This window comes from Stylophora pistillata, chromosome 8, assembly GCF_964205215.1.
Source record: "Stylophora pistillata chromosome 8, jaStyPist1.2, whole genome shotgun sequence".
NCBI lineage: Eukaryota > Metazoa > Cnidaria > Anthozoa > Scleractinia > Pocilloporidae > Stylophora > Stylophora pistillata.
Genome location: NC_142526.1, coordinates 7588651 through 7609294, shown reverse-complemented (window position 1 = coordinate 7609294; position 20644 = coordinate 7588651). Strand labels below are relative to the sequence as shown.

The 20644-nt window shown below is 38.0% G+C and overlaps 1 protein-coding gene across 3 annotated transcripts; it reads left to right on the top strand.

Moving 5' to 3' along the window:
* The first annotated feature begins 424 nt into the window (after positions 1 to 424).
* LOC111328604 (cleavage stimulation factor subunit 1) lies at positions 425 to 19041 on the top strand. 3 transcript variants are annotated; one of them, XM_088729621.1, is made up of 16 exons: positions 425 to 579; positions 3431 to 3561; positions 4096 to 4182; positions 10767 to 10859; positions 11207 to 11247; positions 11955 to 12071; positions 12585 to 12707; positions 13086 to 13161; positions 13699 to 13778; positions 14613 to 14672; positions 15285 to 15347; positions 16026 to 16058; positions 16692 to 16746; positions 17125 to 17205; positions 18367 to 18447; positions 18751 to 19041. In XM_088729621.1, the coding sequence occupies exons 1-16, from the start codon at positions 530 to 532 to the stop codon at positions 18855 to 18857; spliced, it is 1278 nt and encodes a 425-aa protein (XP_088585747.1). In that variant the 5' UTR covers positions 425 to 529; the 3' UTR covers positions 18858 to 19041. The 3 variants fall into 3 exon arrangements, with proteins under 3 accessions (XP_088585747.1, XP_088585748.1, XP_022788810.2); XM_088729622.1 differs by lacking the exons at positions 10767 to 10859; positions 11207 to 11247; positions 11955 to 12071; ... (8 more) ...; positions 18367 to 18447; positions 18751 to 19041 and adding exons at positions 6858 to 6985; positions 8450 to 10365; XM_022933075.2 differs by lacking the exons at positions 10767 to 10859; positions 11207 to 11247; positions 11955 to 12071; ... (8 more) ...; positions 18367 to 18447; positions 18751 to 19041 and adding exons at positions 6858 to 7396; positions 8450 to 10365.
* Positions 19042 to 20644: the final 1603 nt, after the last annotated feature.

Sequence of the window (20644 nt, the reverse complement as noted above, 5' to 3'; positions counted from 1 at the left end):
GAAATATAGTGCTCCGTCTTAAAATTTACTTATCTACGTTGTATCGGTCTTGCCTCTATATCTATATTTCATATTCGTTATTTTGGGCCGATCAGGTCATCGCTGATCCAAAGTACAAGGGTAAGATCATCGTCCACGGTTGCCTGCTGAACATTTCAAAATAAGCGCTTATTCCCCTCAGCCTCGACTTGGTGCTCTCAATTAGTTACCAGACTTTCTCGCACTAACAATTCGAAACTAGTCTATTCAAGGAATATTTGGGCCAAAAGTCTGAGATCGTCCATCGTCCTATCTTAAAAAGTCTGAATTAAAAAATATCTTCGAAAGCTGTTATTCTTTATGACAAGGCAGTGATTTCAAACTTGTTTTCGATAACCTTCTTTATTTCCTTCCTCACTCCTCCTTCTACTTCCCCGGGCCGAGCACAGCAGCATTCGGAATATCTTCGGTATAGATCGTAATTGGTCGTAACATTCCCGGCCAAGAGTCGCCTGAAGCACGCTTTTTGACATCTTTTGTATCTCTCGCAATGGCGGATGGATTGAAACAAAGAGAAAACTTATATAAGCTGATGATAAGGTAAGTAGGGTTTCCGAATGCGTTTTACTTGTTGTTTGAGATGGTCTAGTGAAATGGAACACGAAGATATCGCTTCAGAGTATCGTTATCAGGAGAACAAACAACAAAATGGCGTCGTGCTTCGTTTGGTTTTCAGCTGCTGTCATCTTGTGTTAATCTATCTCCTTGAGACATCTCGGATGAGCGATTAGACTGAAGAAAAACTGAATGAATTGAACGTCAATTATTGCTTGTTTGTGAGCGTCACAGCTTCGTGGTATTTCGTTTAGATAAGTAGAAGTTGTGTTAAGTATTAACCCGATTGATACTTATTTGATGGTTTGCTGTTAGAGCGCCGTGTGGGTTATTCCGTTCAGATTGTGTTGAACATCAGTTTGTTGGAAGGAGTCAGTTAATCTTGGCTGAGAAAGTGCCTCGAGTTTTCTAAAACCGTATTTGTATGGATTTTGAATTGTCGCTCAGTACAATTAACGTCCATAGTCTTAATTCAAGATGAAATGAGAATTATCAGAACGATATTTCTGCTTGCGTACATAAGCGATATTAATAGTTTATACCCATGAAAAATTTTGCCTGCTGCTTTATCAGGTGAAAGATTGACTAAAAATTTAGCCAGTCATGTTCAGACCGAAAACTTATCGCTAAAAAAAAACATTCATAGTGGTATTGTATCTAAAGCTTCAGTGTAATTTTGCTCCGGTACAAAAACAAAGAAATTCAGTCTTTGTTTTCGTTACTTTTTGATTATTAGGACAAATATGACTAGGAAAAACCAGGAAATGGGAAATTTTTCTGTTATGAATTTTTAGTTGGTGTGATACCTCTCAAAGTTCTACCGACTCTAATAAATGTATATGTAGATGTTATGTGAATTCCACATGCAGTGCATGGCATTTTATGCTGGCTGCACCCGTGGACAAAAGGGGTACATTTCTAAGGAAACTGTGGTGCTATGTCAGTGGGGGTATTACAAGATAATTTGGTTTTATCAACTGAGTTGTTTTGTCAATTGATCTGATAAAGGGTGAAGGCCCAAAACAGTTGGTTACAAACCTTTTACAGTGGCCTGTTTATGTTCCCAAATGCAGTAAGTGTGAGCTCTGTCTCAACGAGCATGGAAAAGTCAGCTATTTGGTTTTCTACCTCTGTAGTTTTGAACCAACTTTTCTTTGCTCCAAGATTTTTATGCCATGTCCTTTTCTACCTGTTGGGTCTCTTAGATTCTCTGGTTTCTAGAGCTCTAAGCATAACTTCTTTTCTAAAACCCCAAATTCATTTGTTTGTGTTTTTTTCTTAGAGCTTGTATATTATTGATGCCACAGCTTTACACTTGATTTCAAAACCTTGACATTGAATAGTCATTTACATTTTACGAGATTCTGTATCTCTGTGGGTCAGTTGTACATGACAACCACCATTATTATCCAATTACACACCACAGAGTACAAATAACACCTAAGACATGTACAAATACTACACAGTATTTGTACTCCAGACAGGTTAGACAGGTTTTCTCCTATCGTGCAAGCAACGAATTGGATTGAAGTTAAAAAAATGGCAGATGTTGTAAATCATTTTTCCGATTATGAAAAGTCAGAATGGCTGGAGAATATTGATCTAGGTTTATTAGATAAATCGAATGAAGAAAGTTAGATGACAATGAAATTTCATCATTTATTGAAGAAAATAGAAACAGCAACACGACAACATATCAATTCTGTGCCACTTTGCATACTTCTGTCATGCATTCCCTGTAAATAAATATCCATGAAATTTGCCTGCACTGAAATAACAATTTGGCATGTTGAATAATAAATAACGTATTAGATGTTTTTGGCGTGTTGTATCGCTGAGTATTTTTACTTGTTATTTGTATTTTGACTCACCTTTATTTAAGGGCTTGTCAAAACACGGCACAACTCACAAAAATACTCAGCGATACTACACAAACGTCTAGTTACTCACGTTCAGTTACTTATTGATTGAAGATGGCATAAGCATACCGAAACATGTCTCTCAAAAAAGTTGTCTATTTCTTACAATATTTATCATACTTGCTACTACTTCGACCTTAAGATATATTTACTTGACTGTCATAAAAGAGCTTTCTTGAAAGAAAAGGATTATCACTCATAAATAAAGATTCATCATGAATAAAAAGAAAAGTGAATCCCTGATAATGTATTTGTGCAAACATTTCTATGGACATGTTAGGTCTCATGGTTCACGAATGATGCTTTTTAGGTGTTAATAATAAAATAATGCTAATAATAACAAATATTTATACAGGATAGCCCTTCAGTGCAGGAGCACTGTTATCAATAGGGTCCTGTCTAAATAACATAATATAAGGATAAAAACTAGAATAAGATAAGAATGACTACTCACCTAACTAAATGCCCTCGGCAAAAAATTGATCTAAAGACTCCCTAAATGGTACCCTACTGCTAATTTGCTTGATTTTTAAAGATAAAAAATTAAAAGCTGAGGCTCCTAAAAAATAAAAACTTTTCCGAGCAAAGTCAAGCCTCACTTTCGGGAGAGCAACGGTGGTCCCTCTGTTCCTCATATTAAATTCGTGGGTTAACAATTTAAAATATTCTTTGAAAGGACTACAAACATTGTCTTTTAGGCAATCAAAAACAAATAAGCAAGCCTTTTTCTTCAAAAAATTTTCAATTGTGGGTAAACGGAGTTCATAGTTTAGACATTTTGAGTTTTGCAGAATAATCCTGTGACTACATTGTTGCAAACAAGGGTATTTTGTATAATTTGATTTATTAGATTGCCAGTGCTTATTATCATCATAAAAAATTGTATTTTTTCTTTTCAACTTTTCTTCCCTCAATAGTCAGCTCAGATATGATGGATTTGATGCCATTGCAAATAATTTGGCCAAAGTTGTTAACATCATCAGTGCATGTCCTCCTATGGCACGGCTCTATGAAGTTGTTAATCTTGGAATTCAAGCTGAAACAGAAGGTACATTGTTATGTCAACTGTTGTCATTGAGCAGTTATCATTCAATTTCTTCTTTGAAAAAGTTGAGTCTTGTAAATGGTAATTTTGGTATATCATGTAATGTATTTAAATTAAGTTAGTGTAATTATGTAAGGTCAGTTACATGTAAGAAAGCAATTTACCCACTTTGATTAGCATTTTCGATCTGGGAGTCAAAAGAATTCCTTGTAAGTACATGAGAAAATAAAATAAAAGTGGGAAAAGTGTTAGCTGAAAAAGTATTGGAAAAAATAGCACAACCAGTAAATTTTGATGAAAATGAAGCAAAAAGAAGTGAATTACTGTAGGAGTTAATGTATGGATCTCAGTGAAAAAATCCTAGAGAATTAATTATTGTTCTTGGGAAGAAGATGTAAGTCAAGAAGTGGTAGGGGATTTATTGAATTAAATCAACCCTTTTATAGAGAATCCCTGAGGCCCATTGCTTGCTTAAAACTGTGGTTTGTGTTGGACCTCGTGTTAATAACTGGCCCTCCATTTCTCATTTTTTTTTAGGCACGAGACCTGAACCTACAGTCCTTCCTGGGCTAACGCCATCAGTTGAAACAAGCAGAGGAGTTGATTTGGAGTACGAACCAGAAGGTATGGTGTAACCCTTTACAACCTAACATCAGTATGCATATTATTCATACTGTTCTCTATACATTTCTTAAGTTAATGACAAGGAGAATTTGTTTAACAATCAAGAGCTTCTCCAGTCAGTGATTATCTACTTTATTCTCATGATCTCAATGTGTGATTCAGGGATGATATTGTAAGGAGAAATTCAATGCTGGTCACTCACTGGCATTAAAGGCTTAAAACTTCTGAATTTTTGTTTGTATTAATTTTTTTTAACATTTTTGTATTTTCTGCATTTGTAACGTGTTTGTTTCCCTACTTAAAAATTGTCTAATTTATACAAAGCTGTGTGTATGTAGTCCTGATTCTCTTGTTCTCTGTGAAATAATGTGCTTGCACTTGAGGGTGAGATGATTTTAAAAGAAAATCTACACATACTTGGAGTCTGAATGTTATGACATGTTACTACATGTATGCCCAGGTGGCAGTGTTCTCCTTTTCAGGCAGTAGAAACTGGTAGGATTTAATGCCTTTGCCTCTTATTAAGGGCTAAAATGACTTGGAATTATTGAAAATGAAACACGTATATTTAGAACAACTGCTTTACCAGTTTTGAAAATTTTTTTGACTTATCATAGTTGAAATGAGGGAGAAGAATGAGTCAGATGAATTGTTAGTAACTCTGTGCAGTTGGTGAATTTGAATTTGGGGAAACTACCCAACTTCTATTCGTCTGTGAAAAGAAGTGAATGAAATGGAATATCTAAGTTGCATCTTCTTTTGTATACTGAATCAGTGCTTGACTATAAAAAGTGCAATTACAGGCTGTTTGTTCACTAACTGAGGTTTATTTCACTGCAAGAATTTTGAGTTATTATAATTATGTTAGGATAGCTTAATGTCAGTAGCCTATTAATTATATTTGTAGAATGGAAAGAGCACATGTTTTGTTTTAGAGTGATATTAGTGTGTTAAACATTCTCCCTTATAGAGCACTGTCTTGCTTAGTTGGTATGATCCTTTTCCAAGCCCTTTCTTAAAATTAATGAATCTTCAAGTATGCCTCAAATGGTTTAAATATCTATTTTTGAGTAGTTTTTGGTAAAATGCATATAATTGAATTTTTTGTGTATTTACTAACAATAAAACTGAAAGGTAGCACACTTGTAGCTAGACTTAAAAAAATACTGCCAATTTCAAACAGTCCATGACCCAGAAAGGAGGATAGCATTGTTACTCAATTAAATCATTATGTCAGTGTTACTTTTAATAATTAATTGTTGAAACAGAAAAAGTCTCAATAATATAACAAGGCTAAATCCTTTTTAAGATACATATATTTTATTAGATGTTTCGTTGTGTAGTATCGCTGAGTATTTTTATGAGTTGTGCCATATTTTGACGAGCCCATAGGACAAGTCAAAATACAAATAACGAGTAAAAATACTCAGCTATACTACACAACAAAACATGTAATAAGTTATTTATTATCCAACACGCCAAATTGTTATTTCAGTGCGGGCAAATTTCGCTGATATTTATTTATGGGGAGTGCGTGACAGAAGTACACGAAGCGGAACAGAATTAATAATAATAACTTTATTTATCCTGGTAAAAAAACTGATGGACTGGTATTAATTGGTGACCAGCAATATATAAGAATATTAACATGAAATAAAACAACAGTTTAACAATAATGACAAAATCTCTAAACAAAGAACTAAGCATTGATCTTGCAAAATGTGATTAGCCTTATCCATAATCATTAATTGGGGCGTTTTTGTTACTGTTTCTATTTTCTTCAATAAATGAAGAAATTTCCTGGTTGTCTAAAGTTTTTCTTCATTCGATTCATCTGATAAACTTGGATATATATTTGGCAGCCATTCCAACTCTTCGTCGACGGAAATATGATTCAAATTGTCCGCCATTTTTTTCGTAACTTCAATCCAATTTTTTGCTAGTGCGATGTGAGAAAACCTGCCTAACCGGTTCTCTAGAGTACAAATACTGTGTTATATTTGTACTCGTCTATGGCGTTATTTGTACTCTAGGGAGTGTAGTTGGATAATAATTTGGCTTTATCGACTGAGTTCATAATGTAAGTTGGCCACCATAAACAATTTTTTAAAGCTGAAGTTTTTGACTGCAAACTTGTCGTCATGCAGCACTACATTTTATTTAGGAACTAACAGCCCATACCCCCTTTATTCAGTCATAAAATCTATTTCAAGGTGACCCTATAAGTCTCAAACTTATCTCCAGATTTCAGATTAAATTTTCACACAACTTTCATGCCTACTTCCGCCTTGACTCATTGTCCGCCATCAGGGTGTCCATCTCTGTCATAACCCGCTAGTAAATCTTCCAACAACCGCTGTTGAGAGTTGTTCCTTTCTGCTGTTTAAAGAAATCAGACGATTCAACAATACAGTATTAAACATTTAAAGCTGGTTCTTTTCTCAATAACTGTAACATAACCTTTTTGGTCCTAAGCTTTCTGCAGTTGTAGCGAACTGTAAAATCGACCTTACATGTAGCTATAGATGACTCTTTCTATGTAATTTGAACAAGAGCCTTGGTTATACATGTCTCTGAAAATCTGGATCTTCAATTTTATTAAAGCTGTTCGTGTATATACATGTAAAGGCCTGATTCAGTATACAACAACTTATTCCATTTCATTGCTTGCCTAGGGAAAGAAGTAAATGGAGAATGGCAAAACTCCACTACTGATGAGTCTTTCATGAGCAATCTTGAACTTCAAAAAGTAGACCAAGATTGTGAGAGTGAGCCAGAGGAGAAACCAGATGATTCCCCCTCGGCAAGCATGGTTCTCAATCACATTCTAAGAATAACTTCTGACAAGAAATTCGCAGAACCTCCCCAAACTCTGAAGCCCGCTGCAGCAGCAGAGTCCTTGACTGGAAATGGGCATGTGCTCGATACAGAGAGCATTTGTGAACAAGTTAAACTTGAACTTGTTAAGTATAATATTTCCCAAGAGGTGTTTGCCAAAGCAGTCTTGGGAAAATCGCAAGGATATCTCTCTGAAATGCTTAAACATGGTGAGAACTTTTTCCGCCCACAAGACAATACACACTACAAGGGTTGGATGAATTTTGAGATCATGCGGCAGTTCCTTCAGAGACCAGAGGCTGAACGCCTAAGGATTTATTACCAGAAGGGAGAGGAGTTGAAGAGGGAGAGGATGAAACGTAGGCAGATTGAGATAGTAAGTGCATTTTATTCCATCATTCGTTTGCAATTTTTTTTTTTCAATTTAATTTTTGTCGAGATTTTCGTTGTTGTGTAGCCTGCTGTATAAGCATCACATTAAGGTGAGTTGAGGTTACAAGCTCACCATCATTCATTCAACTAGCCATGTTCAATTTCAAGTTAGAGTGGATGGTGGGGAAGGGGTGGGGAAAGACAAATAGATTTCTATTCATCTCTGTTTCCTCGCCCCTCCCCTCTCCTTCGTTCAGACTGTTGCTTACTTGGTAGTGGCTATAAATTTGACCAAGAAACTAATGAAGGCTTGGTTGCCAAAGTCACATTTGCTCTGCAGACTAGTTGCTGTGCAATACATGTTGATCTGGGAGAGGATGATTTCTTGTTTTTCTTTCTTCTTAATAAAAGGTTTAAGTACTCCAGGTTTATATAAAAACGAGAACCTGGCACAGTTCTACCAAAGCAAATTTAGTTTCTATGATTGAAGACTGTATTTCTACATGCATTTCTACTGCATTTCTTGTCCCTGTTACAAAAATGAAACAGAAGGTGGGCGAACATTTACTGTACAATCAATAGATAAAGACCTTAAAGAACTAAAGATTGCCAAAGCCTTGAAAAAGAGAGTTATAAACAATTTACTTAGTAAACAAAATAGTGATATGAATTTTTTATAATATTACGGCTGATGATATTTTAGTATGTTTTTATTATTATGAAGTTTTAGTATATATACATATGTATTTTTCTTTTTAATAGGTTTTTAAATTGTATACATCAAATTATTATTACTTTCATTTATGTTAATTTTATGTATTGATTAGATTACTTTATAGAGGGCCATAGGGTTATCAGTTGTACCTAAACTGTTACGTGCTACCCTATTAAAATAAAGTCATTATCTTATCTTATCTTTTCTTACCTTTGTGTCCCTGAGGTTTAAGTTAATTGGGTTTTAAATTATCATTAATTTATGAGAAGCACCTTGAAGATTAATTGTAAATTTTGTGAGTTGACATACATTTTGATGCTGATCTGTTCTTTTGGGTATTAGGGTCTGTCTGATGATGCACTTAGGAAAAGAAGACGCTACATACCCACAGAAGCCAAGGCTGTCATGGAGGATCATTATCACCGCAGCAAGTACCTTTCATTGGAGAAGCGCCAAACCTTAGCCAATCAGCTGGCCATACCTGAACAGTGTGTCAGTGATTACTTTAAGAATCTGCGATCCAAGAAGAAACACGAGGAGCGAATGAAGTGTTTACTAAAAGGGCTGGAACATGGTGAAAAACAACCTGACCAGGGGGATTCTGGAGATGAAGATGAAGACAGTGTGGAAAATGGCTCCAGTGAAAATCCTGGATTGTGTTTGCCTGATAATTCAGCTGTGCCAACATCTAGTGCAGCAGGAGAAGCTTCCCCACAATCACATGGTCATGCGCAATCTCCAAGTTTAATACATTCATGTGGTAGAAGATTTAATGTGTCTCCCCCAGTATCTGCTTCATCTCCAACTTTTCCAACATCCTCAGAAAGGAGAGTTTCTGAAACCGATTTAGTTGCATCAAAAATTGCTGCTCTGACGCAAAGTCAAAAGTCATTGAACAAACAGTCTGGTGTCCGAAATTGCCTGTCACCTACTGTGAGAAGTAAAGACAGTGAACTGCAGGTTTCAAGGACATCCACCAGCAGTTCTGTTCATCGTGCAGTCAGGGAGAGTTCTGCACTCTCTTCCAGCTACCTGTCATCATCGCAGACACCTGTCTCCAGCTCTGAAGAAGTGGAGACCTTCTCACTTGAGAGCTTGATTGATGGTACCTGTAGTTCTGTCGTGCTCCAGGGGGGGACACCTGAAACTGAAGGACTGGAGGTTGGGCAACAGATTTATGTTGTACATGTTAACAACCCTGTTGTGACAAGTGTTCAGAACTGAAGGCATCGGAGTTCAAGAAGCTGGCATCAAGAAATTTCAAGACAATTTTCTACAACTAGCAACTCCATGATATGTGAAGAAGACTATAATTAATCATTTATTAATTATTGATTATAACTATTAATAATAATTATAGTTACACAAAAATTACAAAAGTGGCAATGATTAACCAGGAAAGAGAAAGGATAATTAAGAATGCAGAAGACACAAAAGACAGAATCAAGAATACAAACTTGCAAAATGAAAGTCAACTTTTCACAATGTGGAAACTGTGACATACCTTGTTTTAGTTGTGCTGTAGAAAAGGAAACATTAAACCTATAACTCCCAAAATCTGATTCTTAACTCCCCCCTTCCTCCAGCTGCCACACATTTCCTTGCAAATTAATTAAAAGAATTTGGTGCTAGATCAAGATAACAACTTCTACCTGATAAGTCTGAGTATTCTCATTCCTTTTTTGCTGGATAACCCATGGATACAATAGCGAGAAGTTATCAATGATTCACTTCAGGGAGTTAGGGTTAATTTTTTTTAACTGGCCGCAATATTTTTCTGTTATATTGAAGATTTTTTCCCCTTATTGAGTCAGTTTCCCTTCGCCCTCTGTTACATTCAAAATGGAGAAATCAACTGTAACATAAGTATTTGGCTTTACACTACCTGAATGCCCAGGTAATTTCTGTCAAGATTTGGATTTAACTTATCAAAAATTATCATTTGAAGTTAGAAACAGTGAGGATAATTTCTTTCTGTAAATATAACAGAAATAAAGAGATGAAAGCATCAAGGAACTTTCTAGAGATGATTTAAAACTAAATCATTTTTTAACGGTTAGTTTGTCACTTTCACTGTAACAGCTTTTGGAATGTGATCTGTAAAATATCTTAAATGAGGAATATAGCACATAGTCATGATTAGCAAGGTCATGTAAAGTATTTATTAGGCTTTCATCCACCAAAATAGTTTATCAGATTTTGAGATTAATGTTACATGATTCATTGTTATCAGAAAATAAATCACACTAGTGTTATAATTGTCTCACAATAAGGGGTTAAGGTCACCAAACTAGCAGTTATCCTTTGTGGGAAGTTGCATAGCTGTATACCCTCGCATGTTGAAGGAGCTTGTTAGCGTGAGTTTTAAGACGGAAAGTAGAGCAGTCATCATTTGAGAACTAATGTAGAGAGGTGCCTCATCTCGTTCCCAGATCCTACCGTCCAAATGTAGCTTACAACTATGAAAGGTCTAGGTACGAGACAAGGAGGTGCCGTCATTGTAGGTCACGCATATAATGATTATACAATGGAACCTCCAATATGGGGAACTAATTGGGACTGGAAAAAGCGCTCCTGAAGGTGTTCCAATGTTATGGAGAGGAACCTCCCATTCAATGAGAGAATTTTGGAAGACTTACCACATGACATTCTTTTCCAGATCATGGTACCAGTCCTCCAGCGGCCATGTACGAAACATATTACGTAACAGCACATAAGGCTCCCTGCCGAACAGCGAGTTTTAGTCAAAATGGTAAAATTCTGTTTATTTTTTGGTGCGTATGCTCGTTTTCGGTTTTTTTGTTTTATTTTACCGTTCGGAAGCCGGCTATCGAGAGTAGTTAGTACTTTGATTATTTCAAATAGATGTCGCCTGAGTTTAGTGTCGACCTAGATGGAAACTCCAATATCAGGTTTTCGAGAACGGACTGGAGCCTATTATTATTTTTCACTGACTTTACCGGAAAAATGATGATAGGTTCCAGTCCTTACTCGGAAACATGATTTTGAAGTATCCCTTTAAGTCAGGACGCTGAATTTAGGCCCCCTTCAGTGAAAAATGACCATGATTAAGTTACATGTTTCGTTAATCTGTTTTAGGTCGATTGATAGCCACAGGCTCAGTGGATGCGTCCATCAAGGTATGTTGTTATAAAATTAACATGAAACACATCGGTCAAACATCTGGCGTGTGCAAGGTCGGTGATCAATTTTGGCCAACGGCGCCAATTTCAAACAATAACTGCTGTGACGTCAAATATGCGACCAAAATTGAAACGTTCTTAGAAATATAAACAAAAGGAAAGAAAAATTGGGAAAAGAAAAACTCAAGACTTTCCTACAAAGCTTATGTAAACACTGATATCCACAGTTGGTTTACCGTTTTGTTTTGAGCTTCATCATGATGACAAAAAAAAAAAGATTTTAGATAGGTTTGTTCATGGCTCTCAGTAAATCGAGACTCGAGAAAGAGCCGAAAAACAACGGACAGCAGTTGCAGTTGTCACGGTGATGGTCTTTTTTGCTAGTCCCCCACGGCTTTTCGTGCGCCCGCGTTTTCATTCATTTCCTTTAAACAGAGTGCCTAGAGTGCCTAGCACTGGGCTAGAACTAGGACCTCTCAACGCGGAGTTCAGCGCACCTAGCACCATTCGTCCTCAATTCCCACTTAAATGAATCTTAATTTGACAATCTTCTATAAAGACCTTATGATAATTAATTTCTTCCAATGTGAAAATGCAAAGCAGCTATTGAAATGAATGACTGAAAAGTGTGCAAATACAGTATAGCACAGTTTGAATGTTGGTCGCGTTTTATCTCTGTACTTTCTTCGGGTTATTTTTTGCAGGTGTTAGATGTCGAGAGAATGGTTGCAAAAAACACGATGCCACAAACACAGGATCAAGGAGCTGGCACCAATTTAGAAAATCATCCAGTTATCAGGACTCTTTACGACCATATGGATGTACGTCACTAACGCGCTGAGAATAAGCTTATTATTTCTATCGTAATTGTGCTCGTCAGCATATTAAGCTCCGCGTTTACGTGAAACGTGAACGGCAAGAGTGACCACGTGACCTTGTTTTTCCCGCCATTTTTTCACGTTCGCCGGTTGCGCTTCGTCGTTTCAACTGGAAAGTAACCTGTTTCGCGTTTCTCGTGTGCGGGAGATTTTTTTCACTTTTTCTCTTACCGAGTAGAAGTTAATTGGCGGAAAAAGGGAACGGGAATTGTTTCTTGTAAGTCATACAAGGGCGCCTTCAAATCTACTGTGACGTGAGCTCACGCGAAGCTAAAGCCGCAAGGTTCACGCCATTTTACATGAAACGTGAAAGGGCAAGCTGACGTTTGCCGTTTCACATAAAGGCGTTGCTTAATCTCTCTTTTATCATTATCGTTAACGCGATCCTTATCTTGATTGTTATTGTTGTCATTAGGGTGCAGGATGTATTACACTACTCTTTTCATTTTGTTTCAGGAAGTTACAGCTGTTGAATTTCATCCCAACGCTTTGGTCTTGGCATCTGGCAGTAAAGACTGCACAGTTAAACTGTTCGATATCTCCAAACCCTCCGTGAAAAAGGCATATCGTTCCCTTCAGGTAAGCTACATGTATATGGCAAACATTCTGAACATTTCATAAACTATTCAGTAATTGATATCTGAATTGGATCTAGGAGTTTTTCATGGAGGTGAAGGGAGGGGGTCGTAAATTTTGATTGAACGAACACTATAAGTATAGGTCTCACGGGAAGGGGGGCATAGACTCACTCCCCTCCCCTCCCCCTTTCACTCCCCTCCCCCTTTCACTCCCCTCCCCCTTTCACTCCCCTCCCCCTTTCACTCCCCTCCCCTTGAGTCCCCCTCCGCTGAGTCTACTACTGAAGCAAACTATTAACTTATACGCATTGTGCAAAAGATAGTTTTAAATTATTTGAGGTTGCTAAAAACTGCAAGTTACAATCTGTTTTTCTTTCAGGAAGCCGAGGTTGTAACATCCATGTCGTTTCATCCCACAGGAGATTTCATTCTTGTTGGCACAGAGCACCCAACCAGTGAGTTCTTTTTTCCTATTTAATCCCAGACTACAAGCAGCCCGTCCTTTTCCGTCACACGAAATCACGGAGAAGAAAATTGCTGCAAATTAGTGTACTGAATTTTTGTTAATTGTGTTATGACCTATAAGCAGTAGTCGCGTAGTCTTTCCTCGTACCCAGACCCTTTGCGTTTAATACATGGTAGGATCTGGGTACGAGATTACTCGTAGTCAAATTCAAAGAGCAGTGAAAGTCTTACTGAGTGCGATTTGACCATCAAGATTAAAAAAAAAAAATAAGTCCTTTGGCCTTCGTTTGTAGCATGTCTCGAAACATTTTATTCTGACTTAATGTAATCAAACTAATTTACAAGATGATCCATTCCAAATAAGAACTCTTTTCGGACACATTCGATGGCATTCTTCATAAGAATTTTTTTTTTTTCATATTATTGCTGATAATGGACTCTTTTTATATCCTGTTCTTGCAGGAGTATGCTGTCATTCATCCACTCTAAACATATTAATCATTTTGCATTTGGTTTTTTTTTTACAGTTCGTCTTTATGATACAAACACAGGGCAGTGTTTTGTACCGGCAAACCCTCGTGAATATCACACAGGATCTATTAATATGGTATGATTAATTTTATTTTTGACAAATTTTAATCACACGGGTGAGCTGTTAACAAGAACTCTTACTCTACATTTGTTACCCATCAGACACTCTTAGCCCAGGGACTGGTCATTAGTTATCGCCCAGGGGAAGGGAGGGGGGAGTAGTTAGATTTCCGTTGTGTCACGATGTCTTACTCAATCACCCTGTAAGGTTATGTGACATTCCTATGATGCCCCTCCCCCCAAAGTCATACGCAGTGAATTGACTGTAAAATTTACATCGCCCCACCCGTTTATATTCTTTTGATGACGACTGATTCCCCTTCCGCTCCCCGCCAAAACCAAGGACCACAAAATTCCTCCCCCCGCAGGGTAGTAAAAACAACTGGTCCTGTACATCCAATTTCTTACAGACAAAACATAGCCTTACTTGCAACACAATTCTCAATGCTGCTTCCAACTGGAGAGAAAAAGAAATTTGTTCAATTTACAGTGAATTCTGATTTCTGGGGCAGCATGAGGTTGAGAATTATCTAAATACTAGTAAACTGTAAAACAGACGATATACTTGTAATTCTAGAGTGTCCATGTCCTTGTTATTCGGAATGTAAGATTGACCCTTGAACCCCTAGAGTGACTAGCATTTCATTTCTCCTCACAATTTCACAGCTGAATCACACATTAAGGTCACGAGAATAAAGGAAATGATCACCATCTAAAAAGCTCTTCATTGTTGACTAAATTCTCCTTGTCAGCTCCTTAGGAAATGTATGGAGAACAGTGTAGAGAATATGCGTACTGATCATGATGTGAGGGTGTAAAGGGTTAACAGGGCTTCGTTCATCAATTGTAGGTGCAATATTCCGCATCAGCTAATCTTTATGCATCTTGTAGCAAGGATGGATCAATAAAGGTAGGTGGTACCAACACAGTGGTGAAAGCTTTGCGCATGTGCAATTATTGAAAATGTTTAAGGTGTTTTATAGAGAACATGTCAGTCAAACACAGGGCATGCGCGAGGGGAGTAAGTTTGACGTCTGCGCGCCAATTTACCCGCGCGAAGGAAAACATAAGAAACTCCACAACCGTCCCGGGGAAAAAAAGAGAGAGGAAATTAAAACACTCATGGCAATTTGTAAAAGGAAATCTAAATTAGGGAAAAGAAAACCTCGCGACTCTTCCAACACAAAGCTTATTAATTACGAGTATCCTGTTGAATTACCGTTCTGTTTTGAGTTTTACCAAAACAGTTCATGACTTTTAAGACGTAGTCACTTAATGGCTTGTGTGATTCTTTGTAACTCGGAAGATGCAAAAGAGCCACGCAAGTGTGGGGCCGGTCCACCTTTTCCGGACTGGCTCGCACCCTGTCGCACACACGTCAGCTTTCATTATGGCTTTCTTTACGATTGTCTGCGGGAGGACCATGTGGGTCATATTATTATGAATATTAAGTTGAAAATGTTTCCTTATTTTTGTTGTCAATAACTTGACACCCGATAACACATGTCTTCATTTGCTGTAGATCTGGGATGGAGTCAGCAATCGATGTATTGCAACATTTGAACAGGCACACCAGGGTGGAGAGGTTAGTTATGTACGGGCACACAAAAGTGGTGAGGTTAGTCATGTACAGGCACACCAAAGTGGAGATTTTAGTTTTGTAGAGGCACACCAGATTTGAGAGGTTAGTTATGTACAAACACACCAGGGTGGAGAGGTTAGTTTTGTCCAAACACATCGCGATGGAGAGGTTAGCTATATACAAACACACTAAGGTGGAGAGGTAAATTTTGTACAAACACACCAGGGTGGAGGGGTTGGTTTTGTACAAACACCAGGGTGGAGGGGTTAGTTTTAGACTGGCACACAAGGGTGAAGAGGTTAGTTATGTCTGGCATACTAGGGTGGAGAGGGTAGTTATCTATAGGTACATCAAGGTGCACGGAGTAGTTATGTAGAGGTACACCAGGGTGGAGAGGGTAGTTATGTATAGGTACATCAAGGTGCATGGAGTAGTTATGTAGAGCTACACCAGGGTGGAGAGGGTAGTTATGTATAGGTAGGTCAAGGTGCAAGTGCAGTTATGTGCAGGTACACCAGGGTCGAGGGGGTAGTTATGTGCAGGCACACAAGGATGGAGAGGGTAGTTATGTGCAGGCACACCAGAGTGAAGTTGTCAGTTACTTACAGGCAAACCAGGATGGAGACGTTAGTAGTGTAGAGGACTTTGTACGAATTACTAAGATGGTGTTTTCTGCTGCAGGTGTATTCAGTTTGTTTTTCTCAAAACGGAAAGGTAAGAAGAAAAAAATTATGGTTTCTTACTTCGTTCAATTGCACTTAAGATATTTTTTCTAACAACAAATGCTTATACGATGAATGTATGAAGTTCATATATTTTGAAGTTCATATATTTTTCATCACGGGTTTATTACGAATCAACTTAACGGCCTGCTCCCAGTTGGCTTGTTAGCTCAATTGGTAGAATGCTGCGCTAGTATCGCAGAGGTCAGTGGTTCGAATCCCGTACAGGCCTGATTTTTTCAGGTCTGATTTTTCGCTATTGCATAAACGCCGCTCTCTACTGCGAGGATCGTGCATCATACGTAACAAATGCTCACTTGAAAGCTAGTGGTATAATTTCAGCTCGTGTTTGTGTAGACTGTTCCAGGCATTCAGGAATTTAAACAAAGCGCAATAAAAAATGGCGCGTTGGTAGCAGAGGAGTGGAAAAACGATGGAGGCTTTGGTCTGGTCATGTAACGAATGACTTGACCCAAGCCTCTCTCGGTTTTCGCTCTGCTGCCTTTGTCACGCTGTTCACAACTTTGCATGGATTTCGTATCGTTCCACTTGCTGAAAGCCGTGAACAGGCTAATGTTGAAAATAACAAATATTTGACAAGTCAGTACTCTTTACTCTCTTGCAGTATATTGTTTCAAGTGGAAAAGATTCTCGTGTGTATCTATGGGAACTCTCTACTGGTAATAAACTCGAAACGATTAACTTTTACTTGTTTTTAGTTTGTTTTTTATTGTGATTCTACCTTTATAATCTTTCAACCCCTGAGAGGGACTGGCTTCTAATTTCTCCTTACAGTATCGTCCTTGAATCAAATGTAAAGATTATGAGAATAATGGAAATGATCACCAATTTACTGTAAAAAGCTCCTGATTGTTAAACAAGTTCTCCTTGGCATTACCACAGGAAATATAGAGAAAACACTGTGGAGAATATAAATACTAGTGTTAGTGTGTCAATGGTGAACTTTTACAAGGAGTACAGAATGTGCCTTTTCTTCAGCATCAACAGTCAGTTATACACCGACAAAGACTGTTTTAATTCGTTCAATTTTATTTTAGGAAAGGCTCTAAGCATGTACATGGGCGCCACAATGTCGAACTACAGGACACAGATTGTTTTCAACCACACCGAGGATTTTTGTGAGTCCAGTTTGATAATGTTTGTTGGTGTTTAGGATCTATATAATAAGTACTGGAAACATTCTGTAACTGACTCCAGGCGCGATAACCGCAAGTTCAGAATTAGAAATAAGGACCTCGAAGCACTGACTAAGAGCCTTGAACTTCGTGTTGATTTCCAATGAATTATCATTATTACAATGTACCATTGCTCAAAACCGTCAAACTAAAATACAAGCGAGAATATCTAGTCTAAGCGACATTAAAGGACAAAGCCGAACAATTATTGGATGTGATAAAAACACGAACGCAGGAAACGGCAAAACAACTAGACTAGAAATAACCGACGAAATGAAGCTAAGAAAGGTAGAAACCCGTGCTTACCGATTGTCCTCTCTGTACGCCTGAGTAGTTATATACGCAAGATCCAAAGACTTTGCAACGAACGCAATAAACTTCAAGAACGCAAACTTAGACGGTACACACAGACTACTAGTAAAGACGCACGAGGTTCTGAAATACGATCTGACAGAAACGTCACTAATATCTAACCTAGACAGTTACACATTCAAACAAGACAAAGAGAGAGGAGCTTATTAGATAAGAGGGGATACGAGAGAAAAGGGCTTATTAGAGAGGGCACTTACTACAAAGGGGAGATAACTAGAGAGGGGGAGTCTATAGGAGAGAGGGGAGCTTGTAAGACAGAGGGTCTTATCGCCAGAGAGGGGTACCTACAAAAGAGGGGAGATAATTACAGAGGGGGAGCTTGTTGGAGAGAGAAAGCTTTTAAGAAAAGGGGAACTTATTATTAAGGGGGAGCTTCTTAGTGAGGGGATGCTTTTTGGAGAGGGGGCAAGAGAGAGGACTTGTTGGAGTGGGGGGGGGGGAATGATAGGAAGGGGAATATCAGAGTGTGGGCTCATTAGATAGGGGGCTTATCAGAAAGGGAACTTTATGAGAAAAGGGGCCATTAGGAGAGGAGTTCCCCAGACAGGAGGCTTTTAAGCGAGGGGGGCTCGAAGAGAGGGGGCTTATGAGAGGTGGGGACTATTTAGTGTGGCTGAGAGAGAGAGCTCATTTAAGAGGGATTCACTCAAGAAGGGCTCCTTGGAGAGGAAGGTCTTGATAGAGCGTTGCGATTCTGTTTTGCTAAATTTTCAACCTACTTAATTTTAATAGTGATTGCAGCAGACGAATCGAATAACAGTATAGCATGCTGGGACACGAGGTCGACAGAGTTGCAGAAAACTCTCAGTTCAGGTACAAATAAAATGGTTTTTTTGTTCCTGTGAAAAGTATGGTAGTAGAGGCCTCGTTTTGTGTGTCTTTGTTCATGTGTCACGCATTTAATGATAACCATCCGCAACATGGAAAACCATTTCGTTTTTTATTAAGACCACGTTATGAAACTAGTACACATGAAAAGCTCGGTCATTTCACGTGCGCCCCACATGACGTTGAAAAGACCAGCCAAGTGGAATCATCATTACGAGGGTGAAACTTAACTCTGGGACTGGGACTGAATGCGCTAATATTCCTGTGGTATACATGTCCTTCTTTTAGGTCACAACAACCATATTCGCTGCATCACCCACTCCCCCACAGGAGCAGCGTTTGTCTCGTGCAGCGATGACTTCAGAGCAAGGTTTTGGTACTGTGAGGGAGTATAAGGATTTCCTCCACCGATCGCATTGAAAGAAATAGCTTAGAATTCGTGTTCCTTAAACCGATCTTCAATGCAAATGTAAATCTACTGTCAAGCTCAGTTTCTGCTTAAATCTTTCAGTGATTCACCCTTCTCGTTCGGCTCTATTTAATCTGTAAGACTTTGAAATAAAATCTAGCGCCATTTAACGTGTTTGTTTTATTTATGATTAATATCAGAGCAATTTTTAATAGAGTGTAGAAAGTGAATCCGCGATTGCTTTGTTGTTACCTTACTCTGCACTGTGATTGGCCCCGAAACTCTCGCAAATCTCTCAACCAATCAGATACAAAAGTAAAAATATCGTCGATTTGGTCGCCCGCGTTTTCCCGCGCTTTTAGCGGTTTGGTCGGTTTTGCTTTGAAGTTTCTTAAAGTTATTTTCTTGCGACTACTTTGGTTTTGGTTTTACGACTCTCTTAATTGCTTTTAACATTGTTCTCTTTATTGTTACTATTACTATTATTACAACTATTTAAGTTGCGGTTCAGTCTATGAACTTATGTCTTCAAAGTGTAGGTAACGTTTTGGCAAAATTGAGAAAACTGATTCCTAATTCAGGTCGCACAATTGAAAGCCAAAATAATCATCTTGACGAAGATATCAGCTTTCCATCACAGCTATTGTTTAGATATTATTAAAAACTTTAGTATAATGAATTCCAAGAACAAAAAATTTCAATAATATTTTGGTTGTAAGACCTTATATCAGAAGAAAAGACATAGACCACAACAACATCAACTTGGGACTTTTCGAGCCAATCACAGACCTGAGAATGAACTTGTAAGGAAAATGATAGTGTGCTAGAGCAAAGTTCAATTGAGTGCCGAAAGTAATCCTGGCTGACTCTGTTTTTGCCTTACCTCGCTTTGTGATTGGTCCAGAAAACACGCACCAATCTCTCAACCAATCAGACGCTAAACTGAAAACAATTACGACTTGGTCTCACGCGTCTTCCCGCACTTTTGGATAATTGGTTGGGTTTTGGCTTGAGTTCTCTCAAAGGTATTCTCCTTTCTTCTGATTGGCCGTTGGGATTCCTTTGTTTCAATTTAACCACACTCAATCCAAAAGCACTCTATCACCCATACCATTATTATTTTCTTACTATATTACATATTAGGTTCCAAATATGAACAGGGTCCAGTTGATCAAAGACCGATTACTACGAACCTAGGGTTCAATTTTAATCCATGTTTCCTTATTTCTCTTTGGGAACCTCTTTGGGATAATTTTCCCTGTTCTTTTAAGAGCTTCCGATGATCAAATTGTAGACAAAAGTAGTTAAACTGAACTTTCTTTGAAAGGTTTCAGATCTGAAATCAAATTTCACGCTATCCCTGGGTTATTTTAACCCAGCTTTGGACAAACCGGCCAAGATGTCTTCGCTTCCGCCCTTTGCCCGCTAACTTCTTGAAGTGATTTACATGTGAATTCTTTCTACAAAACTATCAACACATTTAGCTAATGGCAATTCAGAATACACACCTATCAATCTTAAAGCGATTTTTTCTTCCATAGATCGAATTGAACGTGCAAAGCGATTCAACTCGCGCAAAAGTATTTGTATAATTAGCACCTAACATATTTATGCTAATTTAGTGTTACACCTTGCCGCAAACTTTGTAATTCTTCTCCTTGACAATGGCGTCATGATGACACCGAAACATCGGTTTTTATCGTTGGTTTTTGCTTGATTTGCATTTCCAAATCTTTCTTGATATAAATCGAACTGAATCACCTTATCAATTTA